The sequence below is a fragment of the Lepisosteus platostomus genome, chromosome 22 (genome assembly GCF_059453375.1).
Source record: "Lepisosteus platostomus isolate fLepPlt1 chromosome 22, fLepPlt1.hap1, whole genome shotgun sequence".
Taxonomy (NCBI): Eukaryota; Metazoa; Chordata; class Actinopteri; order Semionotiformes; family Lepisosteidae; genus Lepisosteus; species Lepisosteus platostomus.
Window position 1 is genome coordinate 8,687,929 of NC_142632.1, and position 19,961 is coordinate 8,707,889.

At 50.1% G+C, this 19,961-nt stretch overlaps 2 protein-coding genes across 4 annotated transcripts in view; both read left to right on the forward strand.

Moving 5' to 3' along the window:
* The first annotated feature begins 1 nt into the window (after nucleotide 1).
* Nucleotides 2–6,063, forward strand: glod4 (glyoxalase domain containing 4). Its single transcript, XM_088616150.1, has 9 exons — nucleotides 2–389; nucleotides 823–872; nucleotides 1,024–1,144; nucleotides 2,144–2,288; nucleotides 2,654–2,790; nucleotides 3,259–3,345; nucleotides 4,808–4,921; nucleotides 5,218–5,304; nucleotides 5,539–6,063. The coding sequence occupies exons 1-9, from the start codon at nucleotides 300–302 to the stop codon at nucleotides 5,602–5,604; spliced, it is 897 nt and encodes a 298-aa protein (XP_088472276.1). The 5' UTR covers nucleotides 2–299; the 3' UTR covers nucleotides 5,605–6,063.
* A 1,167-nt stretch (nucleotides 6,064–7,230) lies between these two features.
* Nucleotides 7,231–19,961, forward strand: part of bltp2 (bridge-like lipid transfer protein family member 2) — a 37,087-nt gene continuing 24,356 nt past the window's right edge. The window contains exons 1-13 of one of the 3 annotated variants that reach the window (XM_088616117.1): nucleotides 7,231–8,422; nucleotides 11,361–11,487; nucleotides 12,098–12,147; nucleotides 12,451–12,592; nucleotides 13,490–13,608; nucleotides 14,056–14,116; nucleotides 14,728–14,926; nucleotides 15,531–15,654; nucleotides 16,248–16,372; nucleotides 16,932–16,999; nucleotides 17,295–17,431; nucleotides 17,802–17,920; nucleotides 19,499–19,692. In XM_088616117.1, the coding sequence (XP_088472243.1) occupies nucleotides 8,355–8,422; nucleotides 11,361–11,487; nucleotides 12,098–12,147; nucleotides 12,451–12,592; nucleotides 13,490–13,608; nucleotides 14,056–14,116; nucleotides 14,728–14,926; nucleotides 15,531–15,654; nucleotides 16,248–16,372; nucleotides 16,932–16,999; nucleotides 17,295–17,431; nucleotides 17,802–17,920; nucleotides 19,499–19,692 (1,533 nt within the window). In that variant the 5' untranslated portion in view covers nucleotides 7,231–8,354. The remainder of the gene's footprint in view (nucleotides 8,423–11,360; nucleotides 11,488–12,097; nucleotides 12,148–12,450; nucleotides 12,593–13,489; nucleotides 13,609–14,055; nucleotides 14,117–14,727; nucleotides 14,927–15,530; nucleotides 15,655–16,247; nucleotides 16,373–16,931; nucleotides 17,000–17,294; nucleotides 17,432–17,801; nucleotides 17,921–19,498; nucleotides 19,693–19,961) is intronic. The other 2 variants (XM_088616115.1, XM_088616114.1) reach the window with 2 other exon arrangements.

Sequence of the window (19,961 nt, forward strand, 5' to 3'; positions counted from 1 at the left end):
CATTTTTTTTAGCAGTATGTTCATAAACGACGCTGCACTGGAGACTACTGGGTGACTAAAGAATTATCCAGTGATTTTGCAAATAAAAACAGTTTAGCTCTACAAAGCAATTCCGCACAGGGGATAGCGATACCAGAGATTATAAAGGGCGTGGTCTCGTGTTATACCTTAATAAAATCGGGGGTTTAATTGAAGAAGGGAATTAGCTTGTTTCCCGACGCGTCAGGTGACAAGGCGGTGTTAATCTATCGCCGAGTCAGAGCTGGGCGAGCGAGAAGATCGCACTGTCGGCTGTCATCATGACTCTCAGACGCGCTCTGCATTTTGTCTTTAAAGTCGGCGACAGGCAGAAGACCGCCACCTTCTATCGGGAGGTGCTTGGCATGAAAGTAAGGAAAGTCTCCTCCACAAAGTCCTGAAATTGGAACTGCGTATGATTACCCAAGCAAACAATGATTTTGTATTGCATAACACAGTGAATAGCAGCTCTTATCTGGGAATCTACGGGCAAAGTTACTTTACTTAAAGTCCGAGACGGTGATCTCTATTGCTTAAACTTTAAGCAGTGCTGAAACTAATTTTACGTATAGGATCTTACAGTGCTTAAGTAAGACATTAGTACTGAGATCATCTGCAGGTCAGAAAGCAGAACACAGTGTTGTTTAATGAACACATTGCGGTATTTAAAATCTTCTAGAATCGCAGCGTTGCCATGTTGTACAGTAACAGTAACAGCCACTGGGCTGGCGGGCGCCGGAGACACATTGACAGCCCCAGCCCGGCCCCCAGTCTAACCAGTATCTCCTCCCGGCTGGACTGCAGGTTCTGCGGCACGAAGAGTTTGAGGAGGGCTGCAAGGCGACCTGTAACGGGTGAGTGTGAGGCGTGCAGGCGCTCCTGTGGGCAGAGCGGCGCCCCCTGCTGGCAGGTGTGCGTGCCGAGCTTGGCTCTTGGCGCAGGTCCCTCCTGGCGGACGGCGCGTCTGTATAACGCGTCTCCCGTGTCTCCCGTGTCTCCCGTCAGCCCGTACGATGGGAAGTGGAGTAAGAGCATGGTGGGCTTCGGCCCCGAGGACGAGCACTTCGTGGCCGAGCTGACGTACAACTACGGCGTGGGCGAGTACCGCCTGGGCAACGACTTCCTGGTGAGCGGATCGGATCGGATCGGACCGGCCCCCTCCTGGACTTCCTCTTTCCTTTAGCTTGACCCGAGAGTCCGCTGAGACTACACGTGACCGCATGTCCTCCAGGCCTGTGCTTGCCCATTCTGCTTGCCCTGTGCAAAGGCCTGATGGGCATTTCAGCGACTCGGGTGCAGCTGTAAGGCCAGAGGAGGTCAACGTAAGGGTGAAGTTAGTGCTCTAACTTCAGATCTTATCTACCTCTTTATCTCCACTCCAAGCGCTTTACAGATAATGGGGATCCCCTCCACCCCCACCAGTGTGCAGCCCCACCTGGATGATGCACCAGTACTCTCCCCACACACCAGCTCTCAGTGGGGAGGAGACCAGAGTGATGAAGCCAGTTCAGAGATGGGGGTTATTAGGAGGTCATGATGGGTAAAGGCCAATGGGAAATTTGGCCAGGACGCCGGACGTTACACCCCTACTCTTTTCGAGAAACGCCCTGGGGTTTTTAATGACCACAGAGAGTCAGGACCTTGGTTTTACGTCTCATCTGAGGGACGGCGCCTTTTAACAGTATAGTGTCCCCCATCACTATACTGGGGCATCAGGACCCACACAGACCGCAGGGTGAACGCCCCCTGCTGGCCCCACTAACTCCTCTTCCAGCAGAAACCTTAGTTTTTCCCAGGAGGTCTCCCATCCAGGTACTCACACCTGCTGAGCTTCACTGGGCTGCCAGTTGTGAGTCGCAGGGTGATAGTTACCAGTTGAGGCCCAAATTAAATAGATCATTTCCCTACCTGTCCATCCTGAGTTCCAAGTGCAGTTCTCGACTTATCCACTAGAAAACGCGTGTGTTGAGCTTAGAATTTGATTGGCGAGTTGGTCTAACGTTTGCTTCAAACAGGGCCATGCTTTCAAAAGCTTGAGGGATTGTGGGTTTGGTTTATGTGAACAGTGCCCCTGGGCTGTGGTCCTTGTGGAGAGTCATTGCTTTAAGGTGTGGTGTCCTGCCAGGGCCTGACCGTGTGGTCCAGTCAGGCGGTCAGCAATGCCAGGCGGCTGGGCTGGCCCCTGACCGAGGTTGAAGAGGGCACCTTCTTCACTGAGGCCCCTGGGGGATACCGCTTCTACCTGCTGGACAAGGCCCAGCCGGAGATGGGTGAGTGCCCGGCAGGGACGCGGGTGGGGTCGTACGTTCAAGAAGAGAGTCTCTACACCTGGGCTCAGAAAAACCAGAACTGAGGGGATGAAGCGACAGGTTTCCTCCTGCAGTTCTGTGGGGTAGCAGCTTCCTCTGAAATAATTCCATGTGCAGGGTGCTGTGCAGTTACAGGACATAAATCTTCCCTTGCTGCCTGCTTCAGATTCCTGTAACTCTGGTGCAAAGTGAAAAGAAGTAGGCAGGGGTGTCGCTGAGATTTCTGTGGGTAGAAAGAGCAGGGCAGTGGGTCAGGAAGAGGCACTGATTATTCTGCAGGCTGCAGGGGAGTCTCAACAAGAGTTGGTGTCTCTTGTCTCTCCAAGATCCGGTGCAGAAGGTGAGCCTGGCTGTTTCTGACCTGCAGCGCTCCACACACTACTGGGCCACGCTGCTGGGGATGAGGGTTTTCGAGAGGAACGAGGAGAAGAGGACGGTGTTGCTGGGCTTCGCCGAATCCCAGGTGGGCAGAGAGTATAGTTTCCGAGCCGGGGCTGGGGGAACCGGTGCCAGATGCACGTCGCCTCGTGCCTTTCTGTTAATTAAACTGCTTACGCAGTGAGTGCGTTTGTGAAATGTGTGTATGTGTGCTTTTAAAACCACGTACAGTGTGCATGTGTTGTCATACAGGGTGCGGTTAGACAGTGTGCACGTGCTCTCGTGCAGTGTGCGGTTAGACAGTGTGCACGTGCTCTCGTGCAGTGTGCGGTTAGACAGTGTGCACGTGTTCTCGTACAGGGTGCGGTTAGACAGTGTGCACGTGTTCTCGTACAGGGTGTGGTAATACAGTGTGCACGTGTTCTCGTACAGGGTGTGGTAATACAGTGTGCACGTGTTCTCGTACAGGGTGTGGTAATACAGTGTGCACGTGTTCTCGTGCAGTGTGTGTTCTTAAACAGCGTGTTCTCACACAGTGTGTGTGTGTTTGCAGTGCAAGCTGGAGCTGCAGGCCATCGGGGTCCCGGTGGATCATGGCACAGCCTTCGGGAGAATCGCTTTCTCCTGCCCACGGGAGCAGGTAACCTCGGAGGCCAACGGAGTCAGTGCCTTCCACTGGGGTGGCTGTTTTCCCACTTAATCCCTGCAGGATAAGTAGGACGCGAGGTGGAAAAGCAGAACTGCCTTAAAGCAGAAGTGGCCGACCAGTTCATGCAGAGCTGCAGAGCAGCAGGTTTAGGGAAGATCTCCTTGGGGCAGTGAGTTTCTAAAGACACAAAACAAGAACCTTTGGTTTGAAAACTGCCACCCAAAGAGCGGAATGGAACATTGCTGAATTAACTAAGGAAGTGACTTTGCTTCAGTGATTAAATCTAGAACTGTGACAGTTGTGCTGTGAGCTGGGACGCCTGTAAACTCTTCTGCACTGCAGCTGTCCAGAACCAAGATCCTCTGAGCCTTTGCTGCTCTGAAGCTCAGAGCTGTGCCTGCTGACAGCAGGATTCATTACAGCATTCTCTGATAGAGAAGTCAGTTTTGCTTCTGCTTCCATTGGTGGAGAGCTGTGGATTGTTTCCCATTAAATTAAATGAGTTGAAAGCTGAGAGCTTTGAGAGGGATTGAGTGAATAAATAAAATATTTCTCTAGGGAGATTAGTAAGGTGCACATCTTTCAACAGAATAAGTTGTTGATCAGTAACCCTAGCAGATCAGGTGACATGACAGCCTTGTCTTCTTACTAAACGGGAGGATGTTGATCATGACCTTCCAGCTTCTGAGCTTCTATGCTAGTTTGATATTTCTCTGTCTAAAAGAGAGACCAGACTCAGGCGAACCAAACCGGTCTCGTTCGTTTGTGCTGTCCCGAGCTATAATGGCTTCTTGTCTGGGCAGGGAGTCACATGGCTCTTGTCGTCATTGTAGGGGGGCCGAGTAACGTCATGCCCCATAAAACAAGCAAGACCAGTTTGGTTCTCTTGCGCCCTGCTAGGGGAGGGGGGGGAGTGACGTCGCACTTCTGGATAAATAAGGCGCTATATCTCAGGAACGAAAGCAGCACAAACCCTACTTTCAACGGCACAAACCAGCAGAAACGGAGCACGGAATAAGATAAGATCACTTTCTTGGCCATAAACAATTTCTTGCATTAGGGACTTGTCTTCTTGCACACCCCAGCTTGCTCTCCATGAGACACACAGACAGGGAGAGAAGCTTGGGGTCAGAGCGCAGGGTCAGCCATTTATACGGCGCCCCTGGAGCAGCTGGGGTGAAGGGCCTTGCTCAGGGGCCCAATGGAATAGGATTCCTCTGCCGGCTGTGGGATTTGAACTGGCAACCTCCCAACCACAGGGGCAGATCCTGAGCCACAGAGCCACCGCTCCGCCCATGGAATGCAATGGGTTTCAAAGTCTGTGCTCTTTACAGGGTGTCCAGCTTCACAGAGCTACAGCAGGCAGGTCATGTGTTTCCTTCGAGCCACTCTGAGCCTGTTCTAAATGAGCTGAGATTTTTTTTTGGGGGGGGGGTCTCCCCATTCCCTGCAGCTGACAGAAATCGAAGCGCTGATGAAGAAGGAGAACCAGAAGATCCTCACCCCACTGGTCCGTCTGGACACCCCGGGGAAGGCCACAGTGGAGGTGGTGATACTGGCCGATCCAGTGAGTCAGTGGACACGCCGGGCATGTTCTGGGCTGGGGTGGAGGGAGGTTTTGAGGGTGATGTCCTGTACTAACGGTGAGGGAAATAAAGCAGACGTCCTTTAAAATGAGGTGAGCACTGGCCCGGAATTTAGAAGACGTGGAATCATTCGCTCACGAATTGACGGTTTCTGGATTATGGAGAATTATGGGGCCCTTATACAGCCACAAATACAACTGGAAAAGAAAGGGGTGCTCCTTATCTTTCCTGTTGAAGGATCCTTCTTTTTCATGTAGTTTTCCCCTCAATTCTCCAGGATGGCCACGAGATCTGCTTCGTGGGAGATGAAGCATTCCGGGAACTCTCTAGGATGGATCCCAATGGAAACTCGCTTCTGGACGCGGTGAGTGTTTCACGACGGAGTGATTCGTTTCTGTGCGTCGGGTTGGGGGGGGGGGAACCACTGGCTGTGGTTTTAGCATCTACCCCGACTTGCTAGATGGATCCCGCAGTCCTGTGGGATCCTGTGGACAAGCTGATCGGAGACGGCTGTAGCGCCGATTCCCAGGGAGTTTGGTGTGCCGAGAGACACTCAGTGTGTGGTCTAGCTGGACAGTGTGTGTTCCTGGCTTTGCAGGCGATGGCAGCCGACAAAAGCGCGGAATGGTTTGCCAGGCACAACAAGCAGAAGGCCTCGGCCTGAAGACGGGATTGGCGCAGATGACGGGGACGGGCCTGTCCCACCGGACACCGCAGCGCTGATGGGAGAAAGGCCCGGAACATTCCGGAACATTCCGCAACATTCCGCGTTTTCCACAGCGGAACGCAGTGCTGTCATTTGCGCTTGTTTTTCTGGGTGTCGCCAAACAAGGAAACGAGCTGTCACCTGCCGAAATACACCGTTTTATTTTTCAAAATATCGGGACTGAGATTTTGCGAAGGGTTCTTGAATTGCTGAGTTCACACGTTGCGGGTGGTTACCGAAACGCACATTGGTCTTGACCGGTCTTTTACAGCCAAGTCTGGCCCGTGGAGAAGCTAGCTTCCTGTGAGGAGTTGGAAATTATGATATAACATGGGCCGTTGTTGAACTTCTGTAAAGACAAAACTGTGTAACACTTAAGAACCTGCTTGCTTCCAGATGAATAAAAGATTGGAAATATTGGTTGCTTAATTCCGGTGCGAGAAGTGTCACACGGTCTGTCTGACCCTGTTTGCCTAACAGCTCCATTTCTTGTGATCGTTTTGGACTCCTTGGCAGGTAACTTGTTTTCAGTGTGAGAAGTGGGTGGCAACAGACTGCAACGTAAACATGCAGACTAGGGGCTAGGCTGGAACCACACAGCAAAGTCACTTCCTGTGACAGTAGTTCTCCATGGCAACGCCTGCCCAAGCACATGACACAGAGGTCAGGCGCCCATGACTGTTCCCTGTCTGTTCCTTTTATTCACCAGAATAACGGGTCACCTAATACTGCAGATTTCAGTAGGTCGCCAAGTGAGGGTCGCTGTAGCCAGTTTCAACCTTTAAAAAATTCATAGAGCAATTGCCAGGTGTTGAGAACAAAGATTATTCCCAACTAAAGGGGTCTCTTTTTACTGTCCTGCATTGAGAGATGGAGGGGTTTAGTATACAGTTACAGTAGTTGTTGACACACACACACACACACCTGTATTGTCTTCGGACGCGTCGACAGTCTGGGATTCAGGTTCCATAAGTCGTTTTACCTTAAAAGGGTCTCCGAACGGGGTGTGAGAGTTAATGGGGTAGGAAGAAACGGAAGGCCACAGTAAAAAATTAAAAAAACAAGATCAGGGCAGGGGGATTGCTCAGATCCCCAGCTCCAGTCTCCGGGACAAGACAGCCTGTGGGCGCAAGAGAGTCATCCAAACTGGGAATAGTGGTTTGCAGGTTATCCAACAATAAAGGAAAAGGTAACATCATGTCAGGTCATTTCTGGAACAGGACCATAGTAGGATGCTGAGACTACAAAAGCCAGGTGATTTCAGGTTAATCCCACTGGGGCTGCTTGGTAGGAAGTAGAGACTTGGTTAGCTCCTTTTAAGCCCCTCAAAGTATCGTCCCCTGAGTGACCTGATTTCCCTTCCAGTGCACAGCCATCACGTCTTTTTCAGCAGAGGCTGCGGGAGCTTGCAAAGACACAAGTTTACTTTCATCCGCTGTGTGTGTGAGAGAGTTTTTTTTCCCGACGCATTCAAGCAGAGAAAAGCGAGCGACGTGTAAACTCCAGGGAAGTAGACGGTTGGCCGCTTCGGTGGTTCTGCCGGTTATCGGTATAGTTGCTCGAACTCCGGGATAGCTCACGCTCGGCTGGTAGGAGGAGCTCGCCTCTTATTTTTTTTCTCCCCACCTCAGCCGCTGAGTAAAACAACAACCACCGGGGCTGTCCGGGCTCTCTGCTCCGGAATTTGTAAACGGGGTACCTAAAGAGACATTAATGGGAAACGCTGCTGGCCAGGAGCCCAGAAAGGCAGATATTTAACCTGGGTTGGTGGAGTGGCGGAGCCGCCTACCGGGGCGAGAGCTGGGCTCCAGATGGACCGAGGCTCCGGCTCTCCTCAGTGGGAGCTGTCAGAGGGGAGACGGCGGAGCGCCACCGGGCACAAGCGGGCGCACTGACTGACTCGATCCGGGACCGACGCTCACGCCTGGCGGTGTTGCGAGGGGGGGGGACACGCGTGACCTGCCCCACGCCGTGTGGCGGGACGGGCAGCGGTGCGTGGACCGCGGGTGCCGAGCCTCGGGGTGGGGACACAGGCGAGAGGCTCGCCGCGATCGGAAACAGAATGAGGATCCTGATTCTCTACCTGTTGACTTCTTGTTTTTCCTTGGCGGGGCCAGCGAGAGATGCAAATTAATGCTCGCTAGGTGGTGAAATGGAATAACGTAACCATTACGGTCAGGTGTAAGCGACACGCAAACAGCCGCAGGTCAGCTATACGAACTGTATATAGACTAGTATATAGTCGGGTGCGAGTTTTTTTATTTACTTTATGGGTTTTTTTTTGTGATTTGTATTTTTCCACTGAAGTTTGATCTGGGCTTGTATTATTTTATTTTGCATTTTTCATTTAGCCTCCTTCGTCACTTATCTGCAGGGAGTCTGCACTGTGCTTTTAGCTGCTCGGTGAAAACGTTCCGATTGCAAGTGGGTTGAGAATCAGTTCTGTCACCGAGCCCCAGTGAGGGCCGTGCTGGAAGCGAATATCGCGGCAGTGGGTCACTGTAGCTGCTCCCACAGGCTGGTCTCTGGGGCTATTTGGTCCATTTCGGGGGAGGGGGGTGGAGGTGCATCTCTGCGTGGCTCTGTCTGTGGAAACGTGCCCCCGTGGAAGGGCTGGAGCGGACACGGGTCCGAGGAGTTTGGTTCCCAGGACACCTGATGGTCTGAATGCGGGATCGATGTGACTTGGAGTCCGACGTCATCGCAAAATGCCTCTCGTGCTGGTCGTTGTGCTGGCCCTGCTGCTGGTAGCCGTGGTTACCGTCACCCTCCTGAGGTAAGAAACAAGCACGAACGTCGCCGATCAATTACATGACGCCTAGATTTGGAGGGTCCGATTGTAAAACAAAAAAAGTGCATTCCCTGCTTCAGTACGCTGGGGCATCTACAGTAGCCCTACCCAGTTTCTTCTTATTTTACACACCAGGCGTGGTAAACTTGTAGTGGTTTTGCTCAGCTGTGATTTGGCGTGCAAACGCATCGTTGACACGTGATGATCCAGCGCCCGAGAGTTTGAGATGACTCCTGGATCGTGCACCGCCTGATGAGCACGCCTCACTGTACAGTTCTGGAGAAATTACAAGTGCAGTTATAGCAGCACTGCATTAGTTTATGTTTGCAATAGCATTTTGTTTAGCCAAGAATAATAATAATTCCTTACACTTATATTGTACTTTTCTGGACACTCCACTCAAAGCGCTTTACAGGTAATGGGGATCCCCTCCACCACCACCAGTGTGCAGCCCCACTACTCTCCCCACACACCTGCTCTCAGTTAGGAGGAGAACAGAGTGATGAAGCCAGTTCAGAGAGGGGATTATTAGGAGGCCATGATTGGTAAAGGCCAGGGGGGAATTTGGCCAGGACATTACACCCCTACTCTTTTCGAGAAACGCCCTTGGATTGTTAATGACCACAGAGAGTCAGGACCCCGGTTTTACGTCTCATCTGAAGGACGGCGCCTTTTTACAGTATAGTGTCCCCGTCACTATATTGGGGCATCACGACCCACGGCTGACCTTGGGGTGAGCGCCCCCACTAGCACCTCTTCCAGCAGCAACCTTAGTTGTTCCCAGAAGGTCTCCCATCCAGGTACTGACTAGGCTCCCACCTGCTGAGTGTCAATGGGCTGCCAGTTGTGAGTTGTAGGGTGATATAGCACCTGGCTATGAAACTATTGTCTGAGCACGTCTGCAGCTGGTCTTATTTGTGATCCAGACTGCCAGACACAAGTGCAGACACTATACTGTACCAAAATACCAGGTAGTGGAGCGTTTCTGTGTGCATCTGGAGTTGTTCTTTTTTTTCCCCACAACCATGTTGTGAAATACTTGGTCTTTAATTTACACTTGGGAATTTTTAACTGAATCCAGGCTCTAGGAAGGAAGCTGTATGCAATTGAATTGCCATCTTTTCACACCTGCCTTGCTGAAGAGGTGTGAGGGGTGGAAATTTAATCTCAAGCCACATTTTCGAAGGAACCCCTTCCAGGTATCGGAGAAAAGTGGATCCTACAGGTGGTTTGGTACTGAATTGGCAGCCATACTGAAGATAAACCTGTTGAACAATTAAAATCTTTAAAACGGGACCCAAACCACCGTTTCAATCTGTTGCTTTTATGGTACATGCAGCTTTGTGATACTGTAACTTGTTAATCAGTGCTGTTACTGAAGAAGCAAAGGTCTTCTCCTGTTCCAGGCCCACTAGTTAGTGCAGGTTTCGTCTCCAGCAGCCCGTGTAATGTGAGAAACGGCACAATTGGGCGTCTTTGTTCAGAGACACAAGTGCTGGCTTGTCTAAACAGATAATTGAATATGCAGTGAGCAAAAACATTAAAAATGAGTCATTCTCTGAATAGTTTGTATTACATCATGGTAGCTGGATGGTAGTGAGTGTTGTTTTGAACAAGTACTGTCATGTCTTATCTTGAGTGCACAGTTAAAAAAGCGAGTTCCTGAGTTTTTCGCTTGTGCATAGTCCGTGCACAGACCATCCTCCAGCCTTACACAGTTATTTGCTTAATGCACTTTGAAGCCTGGGTTCCACATCTATCCCCTCATGACTGCAGAGTCAACAAAAAAACGTCTCTTGAATTTGCATGTTTAAAATGTTTTGCATGTGTGCCTTCGTGGTGATTCTGACGATGGCGTTTCCCACAGTCTGTGCCTTAAAAACTAAAATGAAAAAGCAAATGAGAGAAACCCAGGAACTTCCTTGTGCAGCACTTAACACCAGACATTAGGGTTTTTGCATTAGATATTAGAGCACTAACCCATCATCAGCTCCAGGACCTGGCTTTGGTTCATGATCTTGCAGGAAGCAATGATTGCTTAATTCCACTGTGTTGGGTTCTGATTAAAAGCCTTGTGTTATCTGATACAAAACATGAAAGGGACAGTTATTCTGTTGTGCACTCACTGGCCAGCAGATGAGTTTTTGAGAGTTCAGCAAATTCAAAATCATTTTCAGACAGTGGGTCCGAAGACTGGGGATTGTGAAACACAAATATTATTAATATTAATAATTCTTTACACTTACATAGCCCTTTTCTGGACACTTCACTCAAAGCGCTTTACAGGTAATGGGGATCCCCTCCACCTCCACCAGTGTGCAGCCCCACCTGGATGATGCGCCAGTACTCTCCCCACACACCAGCTCTCAGTGGGGAGGAGAGCAGAGTGATGAAGCCAGTTCAGAGATGGGGATTATTAGGAGGCCATGACTGGTAAAGGCCAGAGGGAAATTTGGCCAGGACACTGGGGTAACACCCCTACTCTTTTTGAGAAACACCCTGGGATTTTTAAATTACCAGAGAGAGTCAGGAATTCTATTTCATGTCTTGTCCGAAGGATGGTACTTTATTAATAGTATAGTGTCCCCGTCACTGTACTGGGGTATAAGGACTCACATTGACACAGACTGCTGGGTGAGCGCCCCTAAAACACTGCTGGGTGGCCCCTCTAACACCTCTTCCAGCAGCAGCCTTAGTTTTTCCCAGGAGGTCTCCCATCTCCCATACTGACCAGGCTCACACCTGCTGAGCTTCAGCTGGAGCGATGCTGACCCTACGCTGTGCAGTTGTTGCTTTCCAGCTAAAGCACCACCTATAGCAGGTAGCAGGCCTCAAGGCTGAGGTGGGGGAAACTGCAGTACCCCAGCCTCCTCAGGGGTGGCTTCTCATCGTGGTCTTTCTCTCTCTCTCTCCCCTGGTGCAGGTGGTTTGTGTGCCGCCTGGCTGGGCGGTTCTGCCGCAGCAAGCTCAATGCGGAGCTCAGGATCAAGTCGGTCGGGTTCTTCTCCGTCCACGGCATCAGCATCCAGTTCCGGCCGCAGCAGACGCTGGTAGGTACCGAGGCTGCGCTGCTCCGGGCCAGCCTGCTGTCCATTCCAGGCTTTTCGTTTTTCTGCACAACTTGCGACACTTAGCTCCAGACTCTCAAACCGGCCGGTGCAGTGAGGGGGATAATCCATCTCTGTCTGGAGCCTGAGCACGTCTCCCCGGAGTGGGTGTTCACACACGCACAGCACAAGACATGATAAGGACACATCATTTGCGTTTCTGTGGGGGAGTCATCTGAGCTTAAGAATGGCTTTTCATGCACCTTAATTTACTCAGCACGTGCAAATCCTCCACTAGAATGAGCAGGTTAGCAGTTAAAGCCCCAGGTGGCTCTCGTATACTAGGGAGTAAAAGTTCAGAGCCAGATGTCGAAAGTCCAAACGACCTGCATCACAGCGCCCTGACACACGGTAGCTACCTGCCATTTCAAATTCGCTCCCAAGGTGCTGACTACTCCATTTGTGGCTGCTCCCAGCCAGTTAATGATTGTGGAATCGTGGTTTCTGGCTGGGGGGGGCAAATATTTTTACTGCTGCTTGTTTTGTGGAAAGCCTCGGTTTCTTTCCTCCTCCTGCTCAAGCCTCCTCTCCGTTTCGCTTCTCTGCCACACAGGAAATCGACAAGATTTGGGTTTCCTGCATGCTGTTCCGCCAGGACATCCCGTGAGTGTTCACAACAGCACCACTGGAAGGAGACCGGTCTCCGGATGTTGCACAGCCAAACAAGGGCGTGAGCTCATCTGTGTCAAAGGCTGCCAAGAGCCTGCTGTTATTACCTGTTTCCTGCCAAGTTAGTCAGTTGCTCTCGCAAGGCCGTGTAGCACTCTCCCACCTGGAACATCACTGTACCCTTAAACAGAGTTTAATTTCTTTAAGGATCTCTGCAAAGATCCCCTCGAGTTCAGGCCTTTCTGTGTGATGGCGATAGACTGATGCAGTGTTTTGGGTCTCGTTGTGGTCTCTCAGACGGTACCTGGCGCTCTGCGTGGGTGAGGCCCGCATCCGCATGGACCTTCAGGACACCCCAGCGCCCCTGGACTTCAGAGGTCAGGGGGGGCAGACGGGGAAACCGCCGGTCAGCCCCTCCGTCCTGCGCTTCTTCTCTCAGGTACGGAGGCGCCATGGCTGCCGTCGGAAACCGCTTACAGCGCAGGAGAGCAGTGTGCTCGGTGCCCTGCCACTCACGGTGGTATTGCACCACGGTACAGGTGTGACGGACTAGTCCGTGGGAAGGGGTGTCCATTATTGACAAATATCCGTTAAATCACAAGGGTTTTCCAGCCCCAAAACACACTATTTTATGAGAAAAATACACGGTACATTTATATATCTTTTGACATATTTGTAAAGTTAACTCTTGCAGACATCACAGTCAATGAAAATTGTTCTCGTCCCATTTTTATCCAGAATATGCAAGCTATTTATTTGATGTCGTAAGTGTACAGTATACAGTATAAAATTTGCCCGGGAATACGAAACAAAAACCACACCCATCATAAGCAATTCACCTACCCCTATAGGGCTCCATTGATATTCCTGAAATTTCTACCAGTGTAGTATTTTTACTTTGCTTTATTATTTGTGCATTCCACCTTTATTGCAGGGAAAGTCCACTGTGTCTGATTTGACAGACATACTCCCACTTTAGAAGATTTTATCCGTGAAATCCGAAGTCCTGTATTGCAGTTCAGTGACATTCAGCTCAGTGAACACTTTGACTAAACACGTTGCCCTGCAGTATAATGTATTATTCTGTGTGGAATTTCCCTGACTGCTTCTATAAACAGCCTTTCTCATTGCTTCCCCTTTGCATTCCTGCAGAATTGACAGCTGAGGGTATTTCCTTCTGTGGGATTAGCTTTCTCACTGGTCCCTGTTCTCTGTGAGCCTGGGTCTGCGTTGCTTTTTGTACCACAGATGCAGCGGTCGGGGACAGCTGCTATGAATACAGGGCCACCTGGTCAGCTGGAAACATTTTTTTTATTCTTATTTTCCTCATCCTCAGCTGCTGTCTCTGCACGTCTCCTCCGTCAACGTCATGGTGCTGAACTTGGTCATCCCAGAGTCTCTGTGGCATATGACGGTGGCCACCACTGCCCTGCTGCTGGACCATGATGGCAAAAGGTGACAAGGGCAGAGGGCATACTCTGGGCAGCTCTGAGATTACAGCACTCATAATGGCTTGCTAGGTCACAGGAAGCTCATCTGCTTATGTTTCGTGTTTGAAATGCTGCAGGAAATGGGTGGAAGAGGTGGTTGCCTGAATAAGCTACTAGGGGCCAAGTGAACCCAAGCCTCGTCTCACTTGTACCCTTTATGTTTTCATATTTGCCTCACTATCCATAGTATGCATTTAAAGTCTTGGTTGCAGCTGCCATTAGCTCCTCAGTTCCCAGCCGGTGCCCATACCTGAGTTGAATTTGGTTGTGTGAAATATCTAAAATCCTCGAGTGCAGTAAAACCTTATTTTCAGACCCTGTTTTGCAAAATCGGTTCAGGGTAATCAGAAATGGGCAGTGCAGGCATGTGCAGGCCGCCCCTGTCTGAGTCTGTGTGCCCTGTGCTCCGCAGGGTGGCGTGGGAGTTCTCAGTGGGCCAGCTGAGCAGCAAGGTGCTGAAGAGCAGCCGACTGGTGAGTCTGCTCCGTGATACTGGGGGGGGGGGGGATTCTGTTCCAAAATTCTCGTGAGGCTGCAAAATTGAAATGGCTGTGCCAAAAACTGAACTCGCACTCTTGTCAATTCCGTAGGTGAATCCATTCATTTTACCCAGCGTATTGTACAGTCGGAAGGTGAACAACTCAGTATTGCAAAGCTTTTCCACTTTGCTGTTCTTACCAGGCCAGAATGAACCTGAGATAATCAATATATATTTTTATTTATCAGTATAATACTCTATGTGATCAAATTACTTGTGGGAAAAGCATCTCAAGAACTGAACAGTTTATCCCTATAGGACGGGATTTAATAAGGCCATGTATTTTTGAATGTCCTTGAGCTTTTTTCTGTGTTGTGAAGAGTAATATTCTGTAGTGCTTGTGTAGCATTTATTTGTCTAGGCAGGTGGATGTGTGTCTGGGTTTGATGAGACTGGGGTCTGTTGAGCTCATAGATGGGCAAGGGAAAACACAATTCTTAACCTTGTTAACCTTCCCTAATGTTTCTGTGCATACTACCTCCCACCTCACTTCTCCTGCCCCCTGCCTCCTGCCCTCCACCTCCTGCCCCCCCCCCCGCCTCGCAGCAGGACACCTGCCTCGCGGAGGCCTCTCTGGGCCTGGAGCTGACCGGCGACATGGGGGTGCCGGAGCTGCGGCCCGGGAGGCTGGGGCTGGCGGTGCGCGCCCTGCAGGCCGAGCTGCACGAGGGGCTGTTCCACAGCCTGCTGCTCCTGCCCCGCGCTGCCCCGGCGCGCCCCGCGCCAGACACCGCTGCCGCCTCCGGTGAGCACCTCCTGGTCCACTACCAGCCCGTAAATCAGAGGGGCTTGGCTCTGATCTCTCAAGGCCAGGACCCCACAATTTGTACATGTTCTCCTTCAACAGCCAACAGCATGGAACTGGGCAAGCAGGGGTGATAGTTAAGTAGCGGTAATTAACCCAGTAATTCAATAATTTTGTATGATTAAAAAGAGCAAGTGGATTTGAGAACCAGAAAGCCTTGTGAGCCTCAGGGATTAGAGTTCTTTTTTGTTTTAGAGAACAGAGAAAACCATTCTAAATACAGATGACATTGTACAACAGTCCTTTCATAATAGGGTTGGGGTTCTTGAGTTCACATACTGTACTGTATGCCTGATCCATGTAACAGTAGTATTGTGCAGGTTTTGCAAGTTCACATACTGTATGCCTGATCCATGTAACAGTAGTATTGTGCAGGTTTTGCAAGTTTATGATGCTTGGTTGACCAGTTACATTTGACTTAAAATGTGTAGCAATACCTGTGTATGCATTTTGCGGACGTTATTGTAATTTTGCCTATCCATCGTGTGGGCCGTTTGCCTCGACATTTCTAATGAACTTATTCAAATTTTGATTTTGTTCTAAGGAGGCGAAAAGGATTCCTATGTCCAGTCAACTGCTGTCGAAAAGTTTCACCGGCTGATTCCGCAGAGGGTCAATGTGGATTTTGAAAACACCAATGTCACCCTGTCCATGCTCAGCCAGAGCAGGTAACTTTACACCACTGCTCAACACACCGCTCCCAGGGTTGTGCAAGACCTCCCGCTTTCTCGTCGTTAAGCCGAAAACTGTCTGGGAAGCCACTTCTGCGGCCTTATATAGAAGCTTTGCAGTGATCAGCACAGATGTTTAGTTGCAGGTGATAAAGAGAAGTAAATCTGATTTATGCAAAGAGTAACATGCAAGGTGAAGAGAAGAAGAGGCAGTATCTGTGCCGAAGGAGAATAACCTCAGTGTTCTGTGCAAATTGAACCTGAGTTTTTTTGCACGTGTGCAGATTACACCTCATTTAGCCAGGAAGTCATTTAGTCAGCTGTGGATTGCGTGTAGTTTGTTACCAAATACTTCTGTACCTTGTAGGTATCCCTAGGCTATTTAAAAAGGTCTGAGCCTTGTGAAGAGAAACTCCCAACAGCCAAGTCTGAAGAGTCTTGCACTTAGAGTGTAGCTGCATCTTAGATGGCAAAGGCTGGGGAAAAAAACCCCTCTTTATTCACTTCTTGAGTTTCCTTCGATGCGGTATTTCCTCTCCTGGGGTGGGGAGATGGCTGAGCCGTGGTGACGCCGGTGCCTTTCCCCACAGGCACTTGAACTGGACCCTGAAGACGCTGCAGGTGCGGTACAGCCGGGAGGATGAGCAGCTGCCCCTGAGGAGCTTCACCCCGGAGCTCAGCTTCCCGCAGAGCAACCTGGAGCTCCTACTCGAGGGTCTGTTGGGCAGAGGGGAGGGGGCCGGACAGGGGTCGGGGACTCAACACCTGCGCAATTAATAGTTCACTTAATTATTCCCTCCTTTCTGTAGCAGCAAGTGTCATTTCCTGCTGACAGTGAAGATCGTGATGTTCTTTTTTTCTGGTTCTAAAGTGTTTTTAAACTTGTAACTCAGACCTAGTTTTCATGAGATGGAGAGGGGTTGGAGGAGTCTAAAAGGCTCTTGTGTGGGGACACCATCTCCTCAAAGAACTTAAATCACACGCAGATATAGACAGGAAAGCCTGGAGCCTGTAACACAGTCCTTCTTATTAGATTAGAGTGGAATATCTGTCTGCATCTCTGCAGGGTAGGGAGCTTTTCTTTCTTGAGTTTTGTCTTTTCGCTGTGGCTTTTCATGGTCACTTTCTGTCCTGTACAATCGGGGGGAAAAAAGCTCTTGTTCTTGATACTGCTAAAACAAGTCGGCAGTGAGGTGCACGGTGGGTGATGAAATCGGCTTCTGAAATCCCAGTCATGGTGGAAATGCTGGGGTTGGTTTTGTGTGCCCGTGCAGATGGCCTGCTGCTGTCCCAGAGCCGCCAGAGGATGATCTGTCTCAGCGCTCTCAGGACCATCCTGCAGGTACGCCACCACCCGATGACCTGACCTGCTTGTTCTTCTTGGGAGCTGCAGTTGTCCCCTGCTACAAGAAATCAAGGAAAATCTTCTATTTTATTGTGACCTTTTTTCCTTTAGCTAGAACTAAGCAGCTTAATTTACATTTAGTGTTACAGATAAGGAAGTTTTGTCAGAAGTTGCCCTATACTTTTACTCCTGCACTATACTTTTAGCCCTTCCAATGAGCCTCCTCCCCCACCCCTTGCTAAGGAAGGCATGCCCTGTCCTTCATTGCTGCCTCCTCCTGCCCCGGTCTCAGGTCACCACAGTGGATGTCTCAGGGTCGGTCACCGTCAACACCTGCATCGTCCACTACCGCCACCAGGAGTTCTCTCATTGGCTGGACCTGTTCCCGTGGAAACAGCTGCTGCACAGCAAGTCCTCTCGCAGAAAGAAGTAAGAGTCCCGGAGCTGGGGCCCTCCTGAGATGCTGTAGGTACATCTCGGGAAGAAGGGGCCACGTCATTCCTGACAGCGAAGGCCATGATGTTCTTCTCTGGTTTTTAGAGTCTTCTTAAACTTGTAACTCAGACCTAGTTGGGATGAGTTGAGAGGGGTAGAAGGAGTCTAAAAGGATCTCCTCAAAGAACTTAAATCAGGTGCAAATCAATACTCAGTGAAGTGCTTTGAGATTCTGTCAATCAATCAAAGTTTATTTATCAAATGCACAACAATACAGCCTGCAGCAGTAATTGCTGGCTATATGAAGTAAAGATGGATTGATCTGATTGATTCCCCCCCCCTCCTCCTCCTCCTACCCCCACAGACGATTCCCCCGGCTCAACGCTCCCATCATGATCAGCTCCTCAGTGTCCAACGTCAACGTCTCCGTGCAGCTGGGTGACACGCCCCCCTTCGCCCTGGGGTTCATCTCTGCCAGCACAGGTACGAGGAGCAGGGTGAGGCCGTGGGAATAGCCCTGGCTGGAAAAGAGGTGTCACGCTTGCACCAGAAGCACTATTTTACTAAGAGAAATAAAGCCAGAGCCCATATTTTCATCAACTGATTCTTCTCAAGACATTTATCTTCTGTTTTCTGTTGCATTGTTTTCGTTGTTTTTTCCTTTAAAGACTCTATGGAGTGCATTTTCAAGAGTATTCAATTTAAACCGGTCTTTGGCAGATTGTACTTGAACATAAGGGCTTAAAGAACCTGATGGCAAAATACTTAAAGGCACTGACAAGGTCGGCCAGCAGATCTCTTCAAAACGAACAGTGAAACATGAACCAGAAGGCACAAACGGAAAACGCAGTTGACGTGAATTTAAAGCCAAGAACGGGCAGAAACAGCGAGTGCATTAATTACCACTGTAACCTGCCGCAGATTGTTCAAAGATTGCTCAGGTCTGGAATTGCAAGTGTCCGGCACTTCCAGCAGGTCGGGAGAAAAGTGAGCGTTTTATAACCCGGCTTCAAGGGTTTAATCTGCTTAGCAAACAGACCGAGCCCGGCTTGATCAGATAAGGGCATTTTTGAGGAACAGTGAGCTTTTGTTAAGGTACAGTTTTGCAACTGTGAAAAGATTTATGTACTGTGATGAGTCATTGTAGTTCCCCCCCCCCAAACACACCCCCCTGCATAGACTTGCAGTATGTGCCCTGGTCTTCATGTCCTTGTACTGGGGTTGTGTTGCTTGTAACATGTTTGCAGAAGTCGGTTCCATAACACTCTTGGATGAAACCTGGTCAGTTTGGAATTTTATCCTTTAATTTATTACCATGTCAGAAATGTGAGACCATATAAATCAAATTTGTCAGCAGCCATATCACCCTGCAGCTCTCAATTGGCTACCCACTGAAGCTAAGCAGGGTTGAGCCTGGTCAGTACCTGCGTGGGAGACCTCCTAGGAAGCAAGGGTTTCTGCTGGAAGAGGAGTTGGTGGGTCCAGTGGGGGGCGCCCACCCTGTGGTCTGTGTGGGTCCTAATGCCCCAGTATCGTGACAGGGACACTATACTATAGTGGGCTCTGTCTTTCACATGAGACGTTAATCCGAGGAACTGACTCTCTGTGGTCGTTAAAGATCCCTGGGCATTTCTCGATAAGAGTAGGGAGTTATCCCAGTATCCGGGCCAAATTTCCGCCTTCGGCCTTTACTGTGGCCTCCAAATTGTCCCCATGTTTGATTGGCTTGCACTTGCCCTGCGATGGACTGGCGCCCCATCCAGGGTGTACCCTGCCTTGCGCTCGTTGCCTGCCGGGTAGGCTCCGGCTTCCCATGATGCCGTATGGTATAAAGCAGTTTGGCAAATGACATGACATTAAATCAAATTTAAGGAAAAATAATATTGTGACAGCGGTTACTGCTGAAGATTGGGCATCAAAATGGAGAACTCCTGTGGTGTAGATCGGGGTGCATTTTATTTCTCTTGCATAATGAAAATAACTACCACAAGTCAAACTGCAGGGATAAAGCTGTTCCTTTGCAACCATGAAGCGCTGAGCAGAGCCACGTCTTGTCCACAGAGCTGCAGCACCTCATGGACATTTCCACAGACCCGCAGAGCCTGAAGACTCAGAGCCTGCACCGGAGGGCCAGCCTCTCCCTGGACCACTTCTGGTGGCGAGTGGGGCAGGGCTCCCATATCCAGCAGGCCCCCCACCCCCCCGGGAAGCACGTCTGGGGGGAGGCACTCATCCTCGACTCCCTCGCTCTGCAGGTAGCGGCCTCTCCTCCGTCTGCTCTGCCTGCCAGCACAGGCCCAGCTGGGAAATCCCAGAACCGGTCAAGCACAGGTGATGCCGTGAAGAGGCGTAGCGCACAGGGGGTGTGCCTTTAAAATGAAAGGGTTCCCGCTGAACACGAGGTTTTTGCTAGAAGCAGATGCTTTATTTTAAATTTAGGGCTGCTTCTATATTGTGTTGGGACTTAAATCAAACGTGGGAGAGCAGTGGAAAAGAAATCATTTGTGGGACCCCTGAAAAAAAA

Excerpts from the sequence above, each read along its gene's own strand:
- glod4 (XM_088616150.1), top strand. The coding sequence starts at position 300 with ATGACTCTCAGACGCGCTCTGCATTTTGTCTTTAAAGTCGGCGACAGG. Across the intron at positions 2,289-2,653 it reads CAAGGCCCAGCCGGAGATGG|ATCCGGTGCAGAAGGTGAGC; the intron begins GTGAGTGCCCGG and ends TGTCTCTCCAAG. Across the intron at positions 2,791-3,258 it reads TGGGCTTCGCCGAATCCCAG|TGCAAGCTGGAGCTGCAGGC; the intron begins GTGGGCAGAGAG and ends GTGTGTTTGCAG.